At 41.3% G+C, this 24,724-nt stretch overlaps 1 protein-coding gene across 1 annotated transcript in view; it reads right to left on the reverse strand.

The window, feature by feature from the left end:
• Positions 1-24,724, reverse strand: part of nbeaa (neurobeachin a) — a 449,617-nt gene that overhangs the window by 226,109 nt on the left and 198,784 nt on the right. The window contains exons 35-36 of the mRNA XM_078403202.1: positions 9,819-9,883; positions 6,925-7,033 (exon numbers count right to left, since the gene is read on the reverse strand). Coding sequence (XP_078259328.1) covers positions 6,925-7,033; positions 9,819-9,883 — 174 coding nt within the window. The remainder of the gene's footprint in view (positions 1-6,924; positions 7,034-9,818; positions 9,884-24,724) is intronic.

A 24,724-nucleotide genomic window follows, 5' to 3' on the forward strand; every position in this document is an offset into this window, starting at 1 on the left:
GGTGACGTCTCGGGTCAAGACTTTTCTTCAGACTTCTTCGTCCATCTAAAGAGGGGTCTGGGCCCGACTCCAGCATTGTGTGTCTACTTTCAGTGTCAGTTCCCTCCAACACAGGTACATGGTTAGGAAGAGTTTAGAAGGATATTGGCCAAATACTTGCAGGTGAGACTAGCATATATGTACACGGGTAAATGGGACTGGATTAGATGGGGTATCTTGGGCGGCATGGATGTGTTAGGCTGAAGGGACTGTTTCCCTGTTGTATGTCTCTACGACTATGAAAAAAGCCAATGGAATTTGTTTTATTCTGTCTCCTGCATCCAGGAAATATATAATTCTCATGTTATGCATTGCAAGTTTAGCATCCAATCTTATTTTAGGTTCACACTCTGCAAACATGTTGTTGTGCCAAATTGTTAGTTAGTTAGTCAATGTTTGATTAACATTTTCTCCGAGATCTTCGGTTTCCTCCCACACTCCAAAGACGTACAGGTATGTAGGTTAATTGGCTGGGTAAATGTAAAAAAAATTGTCCCTAGTGGGTGTAGGATAGTGTTAATGTATGGGGATCACTGGGCGGCACGGACTTGGTGGGCCGAAAAGGCCTGTTTCCGGCTGTATATATATGATATGATATGATTAGGGCAATGTTTAAAGGAGATGTGCGGGGCAAGTTTTTTTTCTACAAAGGGTGGTGAGTGCCTGGAACCTGCTTCCAGGAGTGGTGGTTGAGGCAGATATCACGGTGGCGTTTAAGAGACTTTTGGATAGGGACATGGATATGCAGGGAATGGAGGGATATGGATTATGTGCAAGCAGAAAAGACCATCTTGGCATCATGTTCGGCACAGATATTGTGGGCTGAAGGGCCTGTTCTTGTGCTGTACTGTTCTACGTTCTAATAAGAGGGAAGGTGGATGAAACTACTTAAATGTGACCTTTCAAGGAGAAAGCCTGCAGCACTTTTAATACAGAATATCCATTTTAATTTATTTTATTCTCTCCTTTCCTGAAGACAGCAGTACCCTGCTCAGAACTGAAATCATGGGTAGAGACTGACCTTCTGTATCTCAACCAAGTCACTATTACAGTAGAAACAGCTGCATTCAATAGAGTACAACATTTCAAAGTATCAGCAAGATCATTGCATTTTCAAATGTGCCGATATTGATTAAAACTAAACAAGGTGGCTGGTTTAATTTTCCTTTCCAGAACTCAAGAAGCTGTTCATAATACTCTTAAATTTCAGTCAATTGACACAGGAAACTGTAGATGCTGGTTTATAAACAAAAACATCAAGTTCTGGAGTAACTTAGCGGGTCAGGCAGCATCTCTGGAGAACGTGGATAGGCAACGTTTTGGAAATCTGAAGGGTCCTGACCTGAAGCATATTCTCCAGAGGTGCTGCCTGACCCAGACCTCCCAACATTTGATTTTACAAATTCATAATTTTGATGTCCAAAATTCAGAATTTTAAATCAAAATTCATGATATGGCGCGTAATGCAACATTTCAGCAAAAAAAAGTATGCACGCAAATGCGCATACACATTGCGCTACATTCATGTATGAAAAATGAATATTATTTCCAACAGTCTGTAGTTCTTGGACTACATGTACAATGTCAGGCCTATCATGAGTATATTCTGCTATTTATAGAAAGGTTGTTGAACAGAAATACTTTTTACAACACAAAGAAAAAATTGTTTTGTTTTGTTTTTTCTAGTTTGCTTTTTCCTTACACATCCCAATTCTCTTGTTATTGAATAAAAGAACAATGGTCATAAAATGTATGACTAAGTTATGAAGAAAGAATTTCATTTAAAACTGCACATACCTAATTTCATTGAAGACATACTTGCTCCAGTGGTCTTCAACAGCAAACCACTACAGTCCATGTCCCCCCCATCCCCCCACTACCCTCTCCCGACCCCCTCCCCTCACCCCTCCCCTCGCCTCCCCCCTTTCCCCCAACCCTCTCCCCTCCTCCCCACCCACCTCCCAACCCCCACTCCCCCCCCACCCCTTCCTCTGCCCCCCCACTCCCCTCTCCCCTCCCTTCCTCCGCCCCTTCACCCCCCAGACCCCCACTCCCCCCTCCCATCCCGCTCCCCTGCTCACTTCCCGCACACCCCAACCCCCCACCCGATTCACCCACCCCCTCCCCCTCTCAACATCAACGGGCCTCACGCTACGCAACGAGGCCAGGCGAGCAGCAAGGCCAGGCCAGGCAAGCAGCGAGGCGCGGCCAGGCCAGCGGCGAGTGGCGGGGTAGGGGCAGGGCGAGCTGCGAGGCATGTGTTTTGCAGAAAAATGTGAGGCGAAATCGGAATGGCGGAATTAAAATAAGAAAGCGGAAACTTTCCGCCAAATTCGGAAGGGTTGGGAGGTCTGCTGACCCACTCCAGCACTTTGAGTCAAGCCAGTGCATTATCGGAAGGAGGCATGTTCTTGGACTCACTTGCTCAGTGTATGGCTAACTCAAACAGTTCTTAGACTTTCTGATCAGTGAATGTATAATGGTAGAAAATTCAACTGAACTGTCAAAATCCTGAGTATTTGATAATTAATTTCTTAATCTTAATTCAATGTCCAAATAATTAGATATAGTTAAAAAAAAGGTGCAGATACCGAAAATCATTATTTCAGATTTCCTGCAACTGCTCTGTTCTGTATGTCAGTTTCAACATTTTTTATCCCTTTCTATTCTTCTTCTATTTACACCTCTTGAGAATTTAGGTGCCATTAACAAGCTTTCAACAAGATCATACAGCCGGCACCAGTCAGTCTCACCCATTTTTGTTGCCCTTCATCTTATTACAGGTATTATTCTTTTTTTTTAAAAAGACGGCAAGTGATGTAGTAACTTCGTTGGTCAGGCAGCATCCCTGGAGTATATGGATAGGTGATGTTTCGGTTCAGAGTCCTGATCGTAAACATCACCTATACATGTTTCCAGCGACGCTGCCTGACCCACTGAGTCACTTCAGCACTTACTCTCTATTTATGAAAATTGACATCCTTGTGTCTTCATTACTCTCTTTCCCTTCTGTGAACATGAAATATGTCTGCTTTGTAAACTCGAATGAATGAATGATACTTTATTATCATGTCTCATGTCACAGTGCGATTCTTTGTTTTGCATACCCAAGGTATGCAAAGAGTCGCTACCTTTAAGACACCGAGAAAGTTACAAAGTATTCCATTTAGTCCCCAATGGTCCCCCCGTGTTCTCAACAGCCTCCCGACGCCGTGTTCCCCTTTGTTCTCAGCGGCTCGTCCGATCTCTGGCACCCTCTGCCAACATGTCCTCGACCATCGGTGCCCGTGACCTAGACCCCCAGTGCCCGCCCTCGCCCACGTCCTTAACTCCTGGCGATATCGTCATCCTTGACCGTCGACACTATCCTCGACCTCGACCGTCGGCGCCCTTCTCGACCGCCGGCCCGACATAAACCTCGACCGCCGGCACTCTTGACCGCCGATGCTCTCCTCAACCGGCACAAGCACCTCGACCCCCGGCCCGACTTCGACCTCGACCGCCTGCCTGACCTCGACCGTCAGCCCATCCTCCACCGCCGGCCCCTTCCTAAACCTTACTAGATTTCGACCGGTGGTCTAACCTTGACTGCCGGCCCCTCCCTAGACCTCAACTGCCGGTGCTCTCCTCGACCGCCAGCCCGACCTGTACCGTGGGCGCCCAACCTCACCTGCCGCCAGGTCCTCTCCTGACAGCCCCGCAGCGCCGGCCCAGAGTGTGGCTGCGGGGACCCGTCGCCCGGCTTCTCCACGACCTCCTGGGAGCATCGGATAATCAAGCCGAAACAATAGCTGTTTCTCTTTCCTTAGACATTGCCTGACCTGCTGAGTATTTCTGTCATTTTCTGTGTTTACTTCACACAGATTTAAATTTGCACAAGACAATTAAATGCCTCCCCTGGTCAAACTAAAAGACTGAAAAACAATAAGAAATTTGGCACTGTTTCTCCACAAGCTTCAATCTTTTTTAAACTTCAGATACTGAAGTTTTTAAGGATTCTCAATACAGATAATATTCTGTACTCTGTATCTTCCCCTTTGCTCCACCGATTGTACTTGAGTTTGACTTGGTTACATTTATAACTGGTGTTATCTGATCTGATGGGTAGTAGCATGCAAAACAAAGCTTTTCACTAGATCTCAGTATGCATGACAGTAACAAGCCTACCATAATATCCTTCAACCCAACAGGCCTCTGTATCAATGCTCTACAATTCTGGTCTTTTGGCTAGTCCTTGAATTTAACCACTCCATCACTGATGGCCATGACTTTGGATGGCAAAGAACTAAACTGTCAAAACATCTCCCTAAAATTCTACTTGCATCTCCAAATGCTCTGTACAAACTCGATGATAAAACTTTTGCTCATCTGTGTTCATCATGCAGCTCACCATCAACATTTTATATTGCAACACCATGAGAAACAAGTTGCTAAGTCAAAGGCAAGTTATAATAAAAATACTTATTTTTGCTCAGTATTAATTCAGTAATTAATTAATTTAGAAGAATAAAACAGCAATGACAGCTAGTTTGAGTTTGTTCAAATGCAACATCACTCTATTTTTCAACCATGTATATTTCTTTATAGGAGAAAAATAATGATGAAAAGGATGGTAGATAATATGATCAATAGTAATGACTGTCTCATTCTCTCTATTTCACACAAGAGCAGTCGATTGGCCAATTCCATCTGGCAAAGTAAAATTTCCACCCAACTCCCCATAACGCAACTAAACAAAAAAAAGTCATCATGTCCAAAACATCTCTCATATACCAATTAAGATACTTGCAATTTGACTATTTAGATCTTTTGCAATAATAAAAATTAAAATTAAATTACACCGAGGGGAAACAACTGTGGTTATAAATCTTTCTGGCTGGTGGAGTAGGGTGGGGAGAAGAAATGTGTGGGACGGAACTGCAAATGCTGGAGTAATTCAGCATCTCTGGAGAAAAGGAATAGCTGACATTTCGGGTCAGAACCCTTCTTCAGTCTCCTTTCTTCCAGAGATACTGCCTGAGCCACTGAGTTACCCCAGCACTTTGTGTTCATCTGGGGAGAAGAAATTGGAGGTGGGACAGATATGGCAAGGATAATTGTTTTCTTTGAAAAGCTGCTGCAATAAAGTTACTGCTCACACTTTATACCATGTTGGGAAAGCAGGCAGATTTCCATTACAATACAATATGCACCAGCTTCACAAGGAAACCTGGCACAGTACAGAACATTTTTACAGAAGGATTCCAGTGGAATAATGAAGTTGCAATCTTTTTGTTTGAACGTCTACTTGTTCTGATGCAAGGACATTGAAAATATATCCCTGTGTCCTTCCAATCCCCAAATATTATTATCACATCATAAATTATGTATGACCTTCATGAATAACCTCTTGTATTTTCTGTTTTATTTCATATTTCCAGTATTTGAAATAATGTATTTCCTTTCCGGCAGAACTTCCTAGCTTCAGAAAGGTGAAGAAAGCATTTTGTCAGCCAAATGTCTTCTGTATGTCTTTTACATACAGAAAGCTAGGAGTTAGTCTTTATGAATAGTTACAAATAGATTCGACAGTATTAGTTGTTAACATTAGTTTTTGCTCAGATGACTCTCGACCCGAGAACTTAAAATAAATTTAACATACAAGTTAGTGCCTTGCTAGTGACCATAGAAATCATTTTCATGCAGCGGGGAAACAGGCCCTTCGGCTCAACTTGCCCACATCGACCAACAAATCCCATCTACACTAGTCCCACCTGCCTGTGTTTAGCCCATATCCCTCTAAACCTGTCCTATCCATGTACCTGTCTAATTGTTTCTTAAAACATTGCGATGGTCCCTGCCTCAACTACCTCCTCTGGCAGCATGTTCCATTCACCCACCACCCTTTGTGTGAAATAGTTACCCTCAGATTCTTATTAAATCTTTTCCCCCTTCACCTTAAACCTATTTCCTCTGGTTCTTGAATCAAGAGACTGCGTCCTCCCGATCTATTCCTCTCAGAATTTTATACTCCTCTAAAAGATCACCCCACAACCATCTGCAGATACCTTGGAAAGCAACAACAGTAAAGGGTGCTGACCTGAAACATCACCAGGCCATTCACTTTACAGATGCTGCCTGACCCACTACGTTCCTCCAGCACGTTTTGTTTTGCTGCAAAGTATTTGCTTTCAAATATTGCTTGCAAGTTTTCTCACACTGACAAACAAATTAAGTACCAATGAGATTGCCATTTTGACTGCTGTGGCAATCACTCCATATGTAGCACTCTGAACTACTCAAAGACAATTGTATGTGAATTATTGCAAAAATTAAGCTAACATTTGAAATATTATGATTTCTTACAGCTATTGATTTAAGAATTTTATCAGATTTTAATCTTGCAGAATATAGAAACATTTAATTTTATTTGCATCACATTTAAGAATTATCAAGCAAGAATTGAAAACTTAGGTAGACACAAAATGCTGGAGTAACTCAGCGGGTCAGGCAGCATCTCCGGAGAGAAGGAATGGGTGACGTTTCGAGTCGATACCCTTCTTCAGACTGATGTCAGGGGAGGGGGCGGGACAAAGATGGGATGTAGTCGGAGACAGGAAGACCAGTAGCAGAACTGGGAAGGGGGAGGGGATACAGAGAGGAAGCAGGGGAAGTGGGAGGTCAATGTTCAAACTGCTGGGGTGTAAACGGCCCAAGCGAAATATGCTAAATGTTGTATAGATTTTTGGGAAAGAAAATACTACAAACTCACTTATTTTGTGACCAATATTTTTGGATTAGATTTCAATTATTAATACAAATAAAAATTTCCTACTCATGCTAAATTATTTTTTATGCCTTTTCTTTGTCATTTCTGTGACTATTGAGCTGAAGCAGAAAACCTACCTCAAATTCTGCATGCTTATGTACATCTTCTGCTCGCTGTCTGTTCAAAATGAACTCTGCCTCGTTTGCCACTCTCACTATGTGGTCCTTCATTGCATGACACAGCAACCTTAAAAACAAAAGAGCATCATAAATCTTCCTTTAGTCCAATATGCTTTACAAATGCTACTTTGTTTGATGATTGGAAAGACATTGGGCGCACACCTGCTTAAAACCAAATTGCCTCCACACAAAAATTCATAAAACTCAGGATATAGTTTGGTGCAGTGTCAATGAGGGTTACCTTTACTGTAAAACAGCCGTTATGTGTTCTTAAAATAACACTTGAAATAGGATATGTTCTTAAAATAGGATAGGTTTAAGGAGATACGGGCCAAACACAGGCAAGTAGGACTAATGTAGATGGGACATGTTGGTCGGTGTAGGAGGCACAAATAAGGACGACAGCCAGAACCTTTATCCCCAGATCGGAAATTTTAAAGGCTCAAGGGCATAGCTTTAAGGTGAAAGGGGCAAAGTTTAAAGGAGTTATGCAGAATGTTTTTTTTTAATAGAGTGGTGGGTGCCTGGAATGTGTTACTAGGGAGGGTGGTGGAGGCAGATACGATAATGGTGTTTAAGAGGATTTTAGATAGGCACATGGATGGTGGGGCATGATGTGCAGATAGATTAGGTGTGTTTTATCCTGACGTCATGTTCGGCACAGACATTGTGGACTGAAGAGCCTATTGCGGTGCTGTACTTTTCTATGTTCTATTAACATATAATTTTGACATAAAGATCACTGAATCACAACTTAATCATCGATCAAAAACTAAAAAATTGTTTGTTTCATTATCAACACTGTCCATTGTTTAAAATCAGCATTCCATTGATGTAACCTGCACTGACATAGATAGCAGAAGATGAAAGTGTTATTTTTGAAGCACATTAGGATAATTGAGTTATGCTGCTGCTCTGGTAATTCAATAATCAACAGCAAAGAAAATCTGACCACTAGCTAAATGCATCGCTGCATCAAAAGTAGCAGGCTAGAAAACCAGTGCTTCAACCTGTGAGGGAAACAGCATAATCTGCAGGTTGCTGACATACAGGATCAGGAGGAATTATAGCATTGAGTGAATAACATGGACCTTATCAGTGTTAGATGTAAATAGGTTGAGCTCTGGAACCTGAGGAAGAGTTAGGGATAATGAAGACCAGGTACAATGGTTGATAATGGAATAGATGGAGGGACATCCTCTAAAGCCAATGGGAAGAGATTAACAACCATACATGGAATGTGTCTGTATCAACTGTTGAGTTTCACCCTCTCTCATATATACCAAAACTGCCTTTCCCATTTATTAATTTAACAGACTTCAGTAAACTGAAAGTGCTCCTTTGCACACGTGTTCAAATAAACGTTTGATTGCATGAACACAATGGACGTTGGTGGTTTCTGCCCCACACAAACCTTAACTGTTACTTAAAATAAATCCCATTTGATAGTATGCTATGCATCATTTGCTAAATCTTTTTTCATTCCAACAATCTTTCAATAATCTCATTCTGACTTTATTCCTATGTGAAGATTATGTGTAATTTTACACACCATTAAATGCACTTTGTTCTAATTATGAAGGTGCTTTTTTATTCCTGTAATGATCCTGTTCATAATTTCTAGCCATCCCACAGTGCACTTAAACCTTAGCACATTCATCAGTAGTTTATGCCCTGTTAATTGTAGACAACTGCACAATTAAATTCTTAACCCATGATGTATTTAGATGCTTTCTCGGCAGTTAGAATTGTTAGATCACTTTGTTTCCAATCCATCTTAAAATATGAATGCAGCAAATTATTCAAGAAATTATTTTAAAACACCAATCTATGAGATATTAACTATAAAAATGTTCAACTGATTATATGAATGAATCATGTCACAAACATGTTAAAACTCTGATATAAACAGTTGTGCTCTTTGCCTCCTTATTCTGCAGTATCAATAAGACCAGTTGTTATAAATTTATGAAATCTTCACAAATTTTAAAGTTTATATTTTTTCCTACTGGTCCAGGAAAACAGCATTTAAAAATTAAACAAATGAATATTTTAGCAATAGATAATCATTTTCATACAATTTGTTAACACTTTTGTCCCACTATTTCCCATGGTATTTATGCCAAACATCATTTCAGAATATATTCCAAACAAAAACAAAGTCTGTGTCATATCAGATCTACACCACATTAATAATTAATAAAATCACAGCTAACACAAACATGGCTTAAGCACATTAATTATGACTACAGCATGCCGGACAGCTCTTGTACCAATCTGATGTTGCTTCAATGTACTGAGAAATCTCGACTATAAAATACACAACACATATCCCTTTAACAGATGGAGCAGCAGATGGGTTTACATGTTAAATTCCCATTATCCTTCAATGAAACTTCCCTGCTGTTTCATTAGTTGCCCACAAACAAACATATATCAATATTGATTGCTTATTTCAGTGTTTTGTTAAAAATTAAGTGTTAAGTCTTAAGTTGATATATATGCTGGGATGCTGCTAATAAAGTTGCAGTTATTTTAAATTCAATAATTGAAGTATGTATAATTCTACCACAATAAAAATTGAATTAATCATTGGCAGATGGCTGAAAATAAAGACTATTTCCCTTTAGAATATCATATCATATCATCATATATATACAGCCGGAAACAGGCCTTTTCGGCCCACCAAGTCCGTGCCGCCCAGCGATCCCCGTACATTAACACCATCCTACACCCACTAGGGACAATTTTTACATTTACCCAGCCAATTAACCTACATACCTGTACGTCTTTGGAGTGCATGCCTTTTAAGACTCCGTGTTTAGCTAAACAAGAGCGTAAAATTTTGTTACCTTCCTTCATTAATGAGCTCAATAAATGCCAGTCCTGCATTCTTCTGAATAGAATTCTGCCATTCCTGGAAAAATAGACCATAATATAACATTACTTGATAATGCTGACTAGAATCGTAGAAAGTTATATTACAGAAGATGCCTATCATATGCTGATGGCCAATAATGAACTTTAGGTTAACCCCACATTTCCCAGTTCTTTGTTCAAAGGCTTGCAGGTCATTGTTCCTTAATTACCCTTTCAGGCAGCAATTTCCACTGGGTGTTGAGTCTAAATATTGTTGATCAATTACCTTATAACTCTTCCATCAATTAATTTAACGGAAGCAGGTACTTAGCCACCCCCCACCCCCACTTCCTACTTTCAGTCTGAAGAAGGTTCCCGACATGAATCCAGACACAAAATGCTGGAGTAACTCAGCGGGTCAGGCAGCATCTCTGGAGAGAAGGAATGGGTGACGTTTTGGGTCGAGGGGGTGGTTTGGGTGGGAAGGGACGAGTAGCTATCTTGACTACACTTCTTTACACCCTGTTTCCTGTAAAGACTGTATCCCCTCCTCCCAATTCCTACTTCTACGCTGCATCTGCACCCAGGATGAGGTTTCCATACAAGAGCATCAGAGATGTCCTCATTCTTTTGGAAACGGGGGTTCCCCTCTACCATTACAGATGAGGCTCTCACTAGGGTCTCCTCAATATACCGCAGCTCTGCTCTTGCTCCCCCTCCCCCTATTCGTAACAAGGACAGAATCCCCCTTGTCCTCACCTTCCACCCCATCAGCCGTCGTGTACAACATATTATCCTCCAACGGGATCCCACTACTGGCCACATCTTCTCATCTCCACCCTTTCTGCTTTCCACAGAAACCATTCCCTCCGAAACTCCCTGGTCCACTCGTCCCTTCCCACCCAAACCACCCCCTCCCCAGGTACTTTCCCCTGTAACCGCAGGAGATGCAACAGGGGGGTGGTAAGGTCCCTTTACCCCCCCCCCCCCCTCCATCCAAGGACCCAAACAGTCTTTCCAGGTGAGGCAGAGGTTCATTTGCACCTCCTCTAACCTCATCTACTGCATTTGCTGTTCCAGGTGTCAACTTCTCTACATTGGCGAGATCAAGCACAGGCTCGGCGATCGTTTCGCTGAACACCTCCGCTCAGTCCGTCTTAACCTACCTGAACTCCCGGTGGCTCAGCACTTTAACTCCCCCTCCCATTCCCAATCTGACCTTTCTGTCCTGAGCCTCCTCCATTGTCAGAGTGAGGCCCAGCGCAAATTGGAGGAACAACACCTCATATTTCGCTTGGGTAGTTTACACCCCAGCGGTATGAACATTGACTTCTCTAACTTCAGATAGTCAAGTCCCTGCTTTCCCTCTTTATCCCCTCCCCCTTCCCAGTTCTCCCACTAGTCTGCTTATCTCCGACTACATTCTATTTTGTCCCGCCCCCTCCCCTGACACCAGTCTGAAGAAGGGTCTCAACTCGAAACATCCCATTCCTTTGCTCCAGAGATGCTACCTGACCCGCTGACTTACTCCAGCATTTTCTATCTACCTTCGATTTTAACCAGCATCTGCAGTTTTTACCTACGCATGAATCGTCACCCATCCTTTTTCGCCATAGATGCTGCCGGACCTGCTGAGTTATTCCAGTGCTTTGACCTCTATCATTGGTATAAACCAGCATCTGCAGTTCCTTGTTTCTACTAACGGTGGGTAGGGTATTTGTTAGTTCTCTTAATCATCTTAACGTCCAAAATTTCAACCTATACTCCAACCTTGCACAGTGAAAACTCAGCAAACACAATAATAATAATTATTGAAAGACACAAAATGCTGGAGTAACTCAGCTGGTCAGGCAGCATCCCTGGGGAACATGGATAGGTGAAGTCTCAGGTCGGGACCCTTCTGAAGAAATTTGAAATTGTCTCTCAAGCCTGTCCAAGAATTTCCAAGTTATAATCTTATTTGCAAAAGATCCATCACTAATCAGCCAAAACCAAAATTCATCCCCTTTGAATGTACGTCATCTATCCATGTTCTCCAGGGATGCTGCCTGTCCAGCTGAGTTACTCTAAAAATTTGTCTTTTCTTGGTAAACCTGCATCTGCAGTTCCTTATTTATACATAATAATAGAGTTGGAGAGTACAGAAAAGAAAATGGGTATCAGAATTTTGATCATAGAGGAAAGCAGAATGTGTAGGAAGAGTAAAGAATAGTGATGGGACTCACAACAATGACGTGCTCCTCTCAACAAAAAATTGCATTATAGGCAATCTGACAATACCAAAGAAATGGAGAGATCAAATGAATTGATTTTAAACCACTCCACAAGACAAGGTGGAACTGGTATTGTGCTTGACCTTTCAAAACATGGAGACAAATTCTGATAATGGACCTCAGTTACATTCAGAGGAGATACATTTTGGATGGTTGAGTAGTGATGGATCCTTTGCAGAGGAGATTATAACTTGGGAATTCTTGAAAAGATGGTCAAAGGCTTGGGAGGCAATTTCAAAGCTATGATCTTGTGGAGCTGGAGGTTTGGGAAAGTGAAAATGGATTGGCAATTCACAATGCAGAGAATTTAGCTGGGTTAATTTGAGAAGCCTAGTGTGAGTCCTTTAGTATTCGATTTTAAAGACGTTTGTGCATGAAGACAACAAACTAAATTTTCAGTTAATCATACCTTCCCCTGCAATGGCAGGAGATGCAATACCTGTCACTATACCTCCTCCCTCAACTCTGTCCAGGGACCCCAACTGTCCTTTCGGTTGAGTCATAGGTTCACTTGTACCTCATCCAATCTCATCTATTGTATCCGCTGTTCTAGGTGTGGATTCCTACATATCAGTGAGACTAAGTGCAGGTTCGGCGATTGTTTCACTGAACACGTGCGGTCAATCTGCCTTGGCTTACATGATCTCCCGGTTGTTAAACACTTTAACTCACCATCTCATTCCTCCACTGACCTTTCTATCCTGGGCCTCCTCCATTGTCAGAATGAGGCGAAATGCAAATAGGAGGAACAGCACCTCATATTTCGCTTGGGCAGCTTACAACCCAGCGGTATGAATATTGATTTCTCTAACTTCAAGTAACCCTTGCATCACCTCTCTCCGTCCCTCTCCCACCCGTCATTGTGCTAGCTTCATTGTCTTGTTGAGCTTCATTGTCTGTAACTCGTTTTCACCTAGCCCACAGCTAACGATGGCCTGTTTCCTTTACCATCGTTGCTTTTTTGCATATCTTTCATTTATTTGTTCTATATCTCGCTATATCACCATCTATATTTTTCATTCCCCTTTCTCCTGACTCTCAGTCTGAAGGTCTCGACTCGAAACGTCACCTATTCCTTTTCTCCAGAGATGCTGTCTGCCCGCTAAGTTCCTCCAGCTTGTTGTGTCTATCTTACTGTCGGCCTGTTGAGTTCCTGTCTGTATGCTCATTGTCACCTTTCCATTAGCTAACAATGCCCCACATTTCCTTGATTATTGTTGCTTTTTGTATATCTTCCATTCATTTCTTCTAAGTACTGTCCATATCTCTTGTTCCCCTTTCCCCTGACTATCAGTCTGAAGAAGGGTCTCAACCTATTGCTTTTCTCCAGAGATGCTGCCTGACCTGCTGAGTTACTCCGGCCTTTTGTTCTGTCTTCCATTTAAACTCTCATCTGCAGTTCCTCCCTGCAAATAACTATTTTCAAAGTCCATCTATTACATTAAGAGATTTTGCTGACAACAGATCAAATTCAGCAAGAAGGATTTTTATATATATGTTTGAGTGTCTTTTCAGAGTTCCAATCTGCATTAATCATCAGTGCTTATAGTGCCCGTAAACATAATAACCAACTTATCTTAATGTATAGACCAAGTCTCTTCACATCATTGTAACAGATTTAATTTAACTTGTTATAACAAGTTATACAGCACTGGCACACAGATCACAGCCAGGACAGACAGTAGTGTTCTTTACAATCTACAAAATGTGTTTGACGTAAACATGCTTACTTTGAATAGTATATTGTATAGTTAACATACAGTCTGTCAGAGTGCAAGAACAGCAAAATATGATTGAGTTGCTCAGAATTAAATCTGACAATCTTCATTCGTCAGTGACAGATATGGGCCATGCAATCCTAAGTGACAACTGACAAGGCTTCTTACAATGAAACTGAAAGACCCCAAGCAGATAAACTTACATTGCTTCATATATTTGACCCTCATGTGAATTAACGCTAATAAATATTACCCACAAAATGCACATTGATACACAGCTAAATTGAAAAGACCAGGTAAAGATTGTTTCACGATGAAACAAAGCACTGGTCAGAAGCAAGGCGAAGAAGGAATAACCATGATTGGACAATTCTTTGATTCTGTTGGCTGCTTTTATGAGGCAACATAAAGTGTGAATGAAGTGTAGGAGGTCTAGCCTGTGTGATAGAGTGGAATACATCTATAACTCTCGGCAATTTCTTATGGTCTTGGACAGAGCTGTTCCCAAACCAAGCTGTGATGCAACTGTATGTTTTTTATGGTAGACACAAAATGCTGGAGTAACTCAACGGGTCAGGCAGCATCTCGGGAGAGAAAGAATGGGTGACTTTTCGGGTCGAGACCCTTCTTCTCGATTTTAACCAGCACCTGCAGTTTTTTTCGCACACAGTATGTTTTTTATAGTGTATCGGTAGAGGTTTTTTAAGAATCACAAGAATGCAAAAGGCTGTAGAGAGTGGTGGACTCGGTAGCATCATAGGCACTACCCTCCCCACAATCAAAAGCATCTACATGAGGCAGTGTTTCAAGAAGGTGGCATCTGGCATCAAGTATCCTCCATGCCCTCTTCTCATTGCTACCATCGGGCAAGAGGTATAGGCGCTTGAGGTCACACACCTCCAGTTCGGGAACAGTCACAACTGTCAGGTTCTTAAACTAATCGACACAACCCTAACCCTACCTCGATAATGGCGAATACGGATTACCTCTTGCACAACCAATGCCTTTTTCTTCACAAATGTGCTTTGCACAACATTTGTAAACTGTTTATTCGTATTAGTCTGAGTCTATGTGCCTACGATGCTGCTGCACGTAAGATTTTCATTGTACCTCACCCTACTTGCACAAATGACAATAAGCTCCATTTGAGTCAACCACACTCTTTCAACACACAGAGTTCTACAATAAAGTTCACATCTAGATCACACAGCTTGCCTATTTGCCATTTTAAACAAAGATTGATAATGTTGCCATTATGTATTCTCACGATACACTCACGACTGTGTGGTCAAATTCTGCTCTACCTCCATTTATACGTTTGCAGATGACAGCACCATAGTGGACAGGATAGTGAGATGGAGTACAGGTAGGAGATAGAGAACTCAGAGAACATGGTATCAAGACCGAGACCTCCTACTTAATGTCAGCAAGATGAAGAAGTAAGTTATCGGCTTCAAGAAGCACAAGACTACGTGCCCCAATCAGCATCAATGGTGCCGAAGTGGAGATAGTCGAGAGCTTCAAATTCTTAGGTATAAATATTACCACCAATTTGTTTTGGACCAATCCTACTGAATCTACGGCCAAAAAAAGCACACTAATACCCCAACTTCCTCAGAATACGAAGGCTTACAAACTTCTGCAGATGTATCTTATAAAGGATCCTATCAGGATATGTCGCAACTTGGTTTGTCAACAGCTCTGCACAAGACTGCAACAAATTGCAGAGTTGTTGATGCAGACCAGTCCATCACACAGACCAGCCTCCCCACAATCGACTCCATCAACACTTTATGTTGCCACAGGAAAGCAGCCAACATAATCAAGGACCTTTTTCACTCTGGTCATTCCCTCTTCTCCCCTCACCCATTGGCAGAAGGTACAAATGCTTGAAAGCACGTCCACCGGATTCAGGAACAGCTTCTTCCCCACTGTTAGTACATCACTGAACAGTTCTCCTATAAACATAGAAACATAGGAAAATAGGTGCAGGAGTAGGCCATTCGGCCCTTCGAGCCAGCACCGCCACTCAATATGATCACGGTTGATCATCCAAAATCAGTACCCCGTTCCTGCTTTTTCCCCCATATCCCTTGATTCCGTTAGCCCTAAGAGCTAAATCTAACTCTCTCTTGCCCAAAATCTGCTCCCTGCTGAATGAGGACACAAGTTGCAAAGGGTGCAGAGAAGATTTACGAGGATGTTGCCAGGGCTCGAGGGTCTGAGCTACAGGGAGAGGTTGAGTAGGCTGGGACTCTATTCCTTGGAGCGCACGAGGATGAGGAGTGATCTTATAGTGATGTATAAAATCATGAGAGGAATAGATCGGGTATATGCACAGAGTCTCTTGCCCAGAGTAGAGGAATCAAGAACCAGAGGACATAGTTTAAGGTTAGGGGGGTGGGGGGGATAGATTTTATAGGAATCTGAGGGGTAACTTTTTCACACAAAAGGTGGTGGGTGTATGGAACGAGCTGCCGGAGGATGTAGTTGAGGCTGGGACTATTGCAACATTTAAGAAGCATTTAGACAGGTACATGGATAGGACAGGTTTAGAGGGATATGGGCCAAATGCAGGCAGGTGGGACTAGTGTAGATGGGACATATTGATCAGTGTGGGCAAGTTGGGCTGAAGGGCCTATTTCCATGCTGTATGACACTATGACTCTCTGACAAGGAACTGCAGATGCTGGTTTACCAAAAATAGACAGAGTGCTGGAGTAACTTAGCGGGTCAGGCAGCATTTCTGGAGAACATGGATGGGTGACGTTTCACAGAGTGCTGGAGTTCATCCCGAACTTCGAACCTACCTCATTGCAGATCTTGGATTTCTTCTGTCACTGAAACACTATAATGCTGTAACTTTTTGGTGCCTCATTGGCGATCCTCGGACCATCTTTTATTGGACTTTATTGGATTTACCTTGCACTAAACATTATTCCCTTATCACGTATCTATACACTGTAAATGATTGTAATCATGTATTGTCTTTCCGCTGACTGGTTTGCACGCAACAAAAGCTTTTCATTGAAATCTATTGAATAATGAAAGGCCTGGATAGAGTGGATGTGGTGAGGATATTTCCAGTAGTGGGAGAGTCTAGGATCAGAGGACAAAGCCTCAGAATAAAATGATGTACCTTTAGAATGGAGATGAGGAGGAATTCCTTTAGCCTGAGGGTGGTGAATCTGCGGAATTCAATGCCACAGATGGCAGTGGAAGCCAAGTCAATGGGTATTTTTAAACCGGAGATTGATTGGTTCTTGATTAGTAAGGACGTCAAAAGTTACGGGGAGAAGGCAGGAGAATGGGGTTGAGAGGGTAAAATTGATCTGTCATAGAAACATTGAAAATAGGTGCAGGAGTAGGCCATTCGGCCCTTCGAACCTGCACCGCCATTCAATATGATCATGGCTGATCATCCAACTCAGTATCCCTTACCTGCCTTCTCTCCATACCCCCTGATCCCTTTAGCCACAAGAGCCACATCTAAATCCACATCATGATTGAATGGTGGAGCAGACTCGATGGGCTGATTGGCCTAATTTTGCTCCTATGTCTTTTGGTCTTATGATAATAACCTTTATAGAATTAATATATTGTTTTGGCTGCCTAAGATCAAAAGAAATTACAGAAAGCTGCAGATATAGCCCAGTCCATCACAAAGACCAGACTTCCCACCATTGACACCAAATACACTTCATGCTGCCTTGGAAAAGCAGCCATTATAACCCCACCCAGGTAATTCCTATTTCTCCCTGCCCCCATCCAGCAGATAGTACAGAAGCATGAAAGCATACACCACGGGACTCAGAAACAGCTTTTTCCTCTCCATTATCAGGCTCCTGAACGGTCCTCCATAAGCTAGGGTACTGTCCGATTCATCTCTACCCCATTGTGGACATTGGACTTTGATACTGATGTGCTACAATGCGGAGAACTATATCTGCACTCTGTATTTTCCCTTTTACTCCATCTATTGTACTTGAGTTTGACTTGATTGTTTGGATAGCATGCTAAACAAAGCTTTTCACTGTACCCCAGGACAAATGACAATAATAAGCCGAAACAAAATCGAGATTGATTGAATTGATTGATATTCGAGCATGAAAACAGGCCTTTTGGTCCATCGAGTACATACCACCCATTGTTCACTTTTTCTTACTAGTTCTAAGTTATCCCACTTTCTCATTCAGTCCCTACAGATTAGAGGCAATTTTACAGAGGCCAATTAACTGACAATCACTCCACATATTTGGAAACCGGAACACCCAGAGCAAACCCACACAGTGCAAACAACACACAAGCAGTACATTAATCAGGATCAAACTCAGGTCATTGGCACTGTGAAGCAGCAGGTCTGCCAGCTGAGCCACCATGCCACCCTTATGTTTTCAACTTTTCAATATATCTCACTGACATGAAGGCTGTGGCTCAATTGATTGCACTTCTGTGATTGCAGATTCAAGGGTCAAGTCAAGGAACCAAGCACAGTAATCTAGGTGGTGCAGCCTTTCAGATGAGATGTTTAGAAAGGGCCATGTATGTTCTCTGAGATGGTTATAGAGGATTCCATACCATTACAAAAAGCAGCATGGGATTATTTCTACTGCACTGACCAATATTTATCCCTCTCTTAACATTACCATGACACATTATCCACATCATGTTGATCTTTTTGAAAGCTTGCTGTGTGCAGATTATAGTATTATATTTCTGTATAGTGTTTCATAATATCCTGAGCAATGTAAAAGATATTCATATCATATCATCATATATATACAGCCGGAAACAGGCCTTTTCGGCCCTCCAAGTCCGTGCCGCCCAGTGATTCCCGTACATTAACACTATCCTACACCCACTAGGGACAATTTTTACATTTACCCAGCCAATTAACCTACATACCTGTACGTCTTTGGAGTGTGGGAGGAAACCGAAGATCTCGGAGAAAACCCACGCAGGTCACGGGGAGAACGTACAAACTCCTTACAGTGCAGCACCCGTAGTCAGGATCGAACCTGAGTCTCCGGCGCTGCATTCGCTGTAAAGCAGCAACTCTACCGCTGCGCTACCGTCCCTCTATAAATGCAATCCATTTGTTTTTGCTTGTTTCCTTTTTAACAACTGACAAGCTATTAGACAGTCCAAATTTCCTCCAGCACCCCAAAATTAAATTTGTTTCAGGTAAATCAGGTACATTTTGCTTTGCATTGAAACCTGTAATTAACATAAACAACGTTGAACCATATAACCATATAACCATATAACAACTACAGCACGGAAACAGGCCCGTTCGGCCCTACCAATCCACGCCGACCACTCTCCCTGACCTAGTCTCATCTACCTGCACTCAGACCATAACCCTCTAATCCCCTCTTATCCATATACCTATCCAATTTACTCTTAAATAATAAAATCGAGCCTGCCTCCACCACTTCCACCGGAAGCCCATTCCATACAGTAAAGAAGTTACCCCTCATGTTACCCCTAAACTTTTGTCCCTCAATTCTGAAGCTATGTCCCCTTGTTGGAATCTTCCCCACTCTCAAAGGGAAAAGCCTACCCACGTCAACTCTGTCCGTCCCTCTCAAAATTTTTAAAACCTCTATCAAGTCCCCCCTCAACCTTCTACGCTCCAAAGAATAAAGACCCAACCTGCTCAACCTCTCTCTGTAGCTTAAGTGCTGAAACCCAGGCAACATTCTAGTAAATCTCCTCTGTACCCTCTCCATTTTCAATTACTCTGCCAAAGATATTTTGCATGGTATTTTGAAACAACATATTTTAGTTATGGTTTTGCTGGTAGCTAAATATATTTTAAATAAACTTAATCAGAACACAAATAGATTAATAGGAAAAAAAAAATCTCCAGTTTTCAGCATTCTGACAATTGCATCAAATGGATTGTAAAACAATTATATACTTTGTAGTAAAGAATCAAAATCCTCTTGTTCTGGAAACCTGATTACAATTCTTCAGAGTCTGAAAGCTTGGCCATCTGAATTGAATTAGGCATGTTATGCACTGTCAGACATTTGCAATCTGAAACCTCATGTAAATTTAGAACTTACCTTAGATTTAAGCCTCTGGCAATTAATGTTTTCTACAGCAGCACAAATTATAATAAAACTAACAATCTAAAGCTGTTAACATGAGATTTCTGATGTTTAAAAAAAGGAAAATTAAGAGGATGTGTAATATTCAGTTTCCTTCGCAGAATTTAACATGTTTGATCAACAGAATCTTTCAATTAGACAAGTAGACTTGCTGGATCTATAAACAACTTTTTGATTTTAACCGAAGACCACAAACCTAACATGGTTCTAAACAAATGTGCAGGATAAATACATCAAAATGGTTGTAATATTTATTGAACTTGCACAAATGCATTTGTAATTTTAGACTGCACACTCATCAGCAGATCCGTTGCAAAGGCCTTGTGAAGGACACAGGAAGAGAGCTCAAATTTCAAACTATTAGTCCTAATCAATATATGAGGCAAAGTTTCATCTCTTGGGTCCTTAATGGTAGGAATTCCTGGAGCCAAGAAATGAATAAAGCTAGTCTCATGATTAGATGATGGAATCATTAGGAGACACTATCCAGATGTTGTGTTGCTTTCCGGTACAATGCAGTAAAAGGCAAAGGCTGCAAATGAATCAAATCCACCAACAACATGTTCTTAAAATCTCACTTTAAAGGCTACAAAGCTTTGAATTTCTGCCATGTTTTGTTGCCAGACTGAACCACAAGGAGTTTTTCTTGAAATCTGGACTAAAGCTTGGGACCTCAAGATCCGAGTGTCCTGCAGGAAATTTTTGATGCCTTAATTCCACAGAGATTCATGCCAACGCTATTCTTTTCTCTGCTCGACAATCACTCATACCATGGGAAAAGATAAAAAAGTTGACTTGCATCTGATGGCTTCCTTATGTGATTTAAGCTGATGAATACTGAAATGAATATTCAAGACTTTAACAAAAAGGTATGTGAAAGTGTCTGGTACATTTATTCAATTTTGCGGAACAGCTTTGATATTTAACATCCATCTTGTGAAGTAAGGAACTGATTTCTGAACCATTTGTTCAGGAATGAATTTGGTAATTTGTAGGAAGATGACATCGACTTTTAAGATTAAGCAAAAAGGTGTGAGAAATATGAAGTATTATGCTGTTAATCTTTCCTCTTCTGCTCACTTATTAAGGATTGATTCATTCAAACGATTAGTATTTGTGTTGGTATTGTATTCTGCAGAAAAACTTCAACTGATTGGATATTTGGTGTATTAAAGTAGATATCACAAATTATTTTTTAAATTAAATTTGCAAAGCAAAAATAAAATTATCAAGGAAATATTATACATTGCAGATTTTACAACAATAATGATTGCATTCTGCAACATTTTTGTTTATGGATAGAAATTACTTTTATTATTGTAAGAAAATCAATTCCAAAGAAAAGTGGTGCAGTGGTGTAATAGTGTTTCAAAAGGTTCTTAGAAATGCTAATTGTTTTACCTTTGAGATTTGGAATTACATTTGTTTTGTGGTTATTCTGTGCTCAAATATTATATTTTTTTTAATGACCTGTAAGTCCAATTTCTTTTTGCAATGTTTCAAAATGTGTGTAAAATAGTATATGCTACTGATACCAAAAGGAATCATTGCTGCATTCATTTTACAAAGCTTTACGGAAGAGCAGTGTCATTTATTTATGCAAGAGCTATATTTATTTGGATCTAATCCAAGATAGGCAATGTAAAGTGTACTTGATTGTATTAAAAGCTCATAACATTCAACATCCTGAAATTTATACGTCAACCTTTCACCATAAGAATATTAACAATATATTAAAAGGTTTTAATTGTCACTATTGTTTTAGATAAGTAGATGTCATATAATTTTTTATGAATAATATCTCTTTACATTGCATTTGATAAATTGTACAATCAAAAAATGTGTAAAGAATAATAACCTAATTATAGGAAAATTACTGTAATCATCACTAGAGCACTCTAGGCAAAATCAGGATTTGACTTTGGGGTATATTCTGGGTATGACTGAATAAGTACCAAATAATGAGGTAATGATGTCTGCAGATTCTAACTGTTGCCAAGTGAACAGACATGTGAGCGAAAGACCTTGATTTCCCAAGCAAGGGAAATTTCTCGTACTCCAAATCTCAATCGGTTGTAAAGGAATTCTAAAAGACTTCATTAATCATCGTGATCCAACATGCAAGAGTGAAGCATAGATATCTATTCGTCAACCAAAGCAGCAGGGGAGAATTTCAAAGAATGGCAGGTCCAAGAATAATCTCCGAAGAATCCACAGCATTTAAAGAGAAAAGATACAAAAAAGAGGAAATCTCAAAATTCAATTCCGTATCCGTTTTCCAATTATTGTCCATCAGTCTAGAATCAGTTTAGTTTTAGTTCAGTTTAGTTTAGTGATACCGTGTGCAAACAGACCCTTCGACAACTGAGTCGATGCCGACCATCGAGCACTCGTACACTAATTCTGTTATCCATGTTCGCATCCAACACACTGAGGGCAATTTACAGAAGCTAAGGGTGAATGGTATAAAAGGGACGGGTTGCACCTCAACGGTGGGGGACCGGCATTCTGGCAGCAGGCAGGTTTGCCAATGCTACACGGGTGGTTTTAAACGAAATAGTGGGGGGGAGTGTGTCAAATGGGATAGACAAGGATGGAGATAAAGGGAAAGAGAACATTGGAAAAGTTAAGAAAGACCCCAGAATTAACAGGACAGGAAGCTCACAAAGGGATAGGAGAGAATGGCCAAGTGTAATAGGAATCGATGTGAAAGGTGAGATGAGCAATGAATTTAAAGTCTTTTTTATGATTGCGCAAAGTATAAGAAGTAAAGTGGATGAGCTTGAGGCTCAGTTAGAGATTGGTAGATATGACATTGTGGGGATTACAGAGACGTGGCTGCAGGAGGATCGGGACTGGGAACTGAATATTCAGGGTTATACGTCCTATAGAAAGGACAGGCAGGTGGGCAGAGGAGGTAGGGGTAGCTCTGTTGATTAAGGATGAAATTCAGTCCCTTGCGAGAGGAGACATAGGGACTGATGATGTAGAGTCACTATAGATAGAGTTGAGGAATTGTAACGGTAAGAAGACATTAATGGAAGTTATCTACAGGCCCCCAACCAGTAGCCCGGATATAGGGTGTAAGTTACAGCAGGAGTTAAAACTGGCATGTAACAAAGGTAATGCCACTGTGGTTATGGGGGATTTCAATATGCAGGTAGACTGGGAAAATCAGGTTGGTTCTGGACCCCAAGAAAGGGAGTTTGTAGAGTGCCTCCGAGATGGATTCTTAGAGCAGCTTGTACTGGAGCCTACAGAGAGAAGGCAATTCTGGATTTAGTGTTGTCTAATGAACTAGATTTAATAAGGGAACTCAAGGTAAAGGAACTACTTGGCGGTGGTGACCATAATATGATTAGTTTGAATCTGCAATTTGAGAGGGAGAAGGTTAAATCAGAAGTATCAGTGTTGCCGTTGAACAAAGAGGATTATGAAGGCATGAGAGAGGAGCTGGCCAAGGTCGAATGGAAAAAGATCCTAGCAGGAACAGCAATGGTAGGAATTTCTGAACATAATCCAGAAGATGCAGGATCATTTCATTCCAAAGAGGAAGAAAGATTCTAAGGAGAGTAAGAGGCAACCGTGGCTGACAAGGGGTGAGGAATGGAATAAAACTAAAAGAAAAGATGTATAACATAGCAAAGAGTAGCGGGAAGCCAGAGGATTGGGTAACTTTCAAAAGACAACAGAAAGTATCAAAACAGGCAATAGGGGCTGAAAAGATGAAGTACGAGGGGAAGCTGGCCAAGAATATAAAGAAGGACAGTAAAAGCTTTTTTAGGTATGTTAAGAGAAAAAGGTTAGTAAAGACAAATGTGGGTCCCTTGAAGGCAGAAACGGGTGAAATTATTATGGGTAACAAGGAAATTGCAGAAGAGTTGAACAGGTACTTCGGATCTGTCTTCACTAAGGAAGACACAAATAATCTCCCAGATGTACTAGAGGACAGAGGATCTAGGGAGACAGAGGAACTGAAAGAAATTTGCATTAGGGGAGAAATAGTGTTGGGTAGGCTGATGGGACTGAAGGCTGATAAATCCCCAGGGTCTGATGGTCTGCATCCCAGGGGACTCAAGGAGGTGGCTCTAGAAATCGCGGACGCATTGTTGATCATTTTCCAATGTTCAATTGATTCAGGATCAGTTCCTGTGGATTGGAGGGTAGCTAATGTTATTCCACCTTTCAAGAAAGGAGCAAGAGAGAAAACGGGGAAATATACACCAGTTAGCTTGACATCAGTGATGGGGAAGATGCTGGAGTCAATTATTAAAGAGGTAATAACAGCACATTTGGATAGCAGCAAAAGGATTGGTCCAGGTCAGCATGGATTTATCAAGGGGAAATCCTGTTTGACTAGAATTGACTATGACTAGAATTGAATCTTGACTAGACTGCTTCTTCTGGAATTTTTTGAGGATGTGACAAGTAAAATGGATGAAGGAGAGCCAGTGGAAGAGAGATTGGTGAGCAAAATTAGAGCCCATGGTATTGGGGGTAGGGTATTAACATGGAAAGAGAATTGGTTGGCAGACAGGAAGCAAAGAGCAGGAATAAACGGGTCCTTTTCAGAATGGCAGGCAGTGGAGAGTGGAGTGCCACAAGGCTCGGTGCTCGGGCCGCAACTATTTACAATATATGTTAATGATTTGGTTGATGGAATTAGAAGTAACACTAGCAAGTTTGCAGATGACACAAAGCTGGGTGGCATTGTGAACTGCGAAGAGGATGTTAGGAGGTTGCAGGGTGACTTGGACAGGTTGAGTGAGTGGGCAGATGCATGGCAGATGCA

Source organism: Rhinoraja longicauda, chromosome 7, assembly GCF_053455715.1.
Source record: "Rhinoraja longicauda isolate Sanriku21f chromosome 7, sRhiLon1.1, whole genome shotgun sequence".
NCBI lineage: Eukaryota > Metazoa > Chordata > Chondrichthyes > Rajiformes > Arhynchobatidae > Rhinoraja > Rhinoraja longicauda.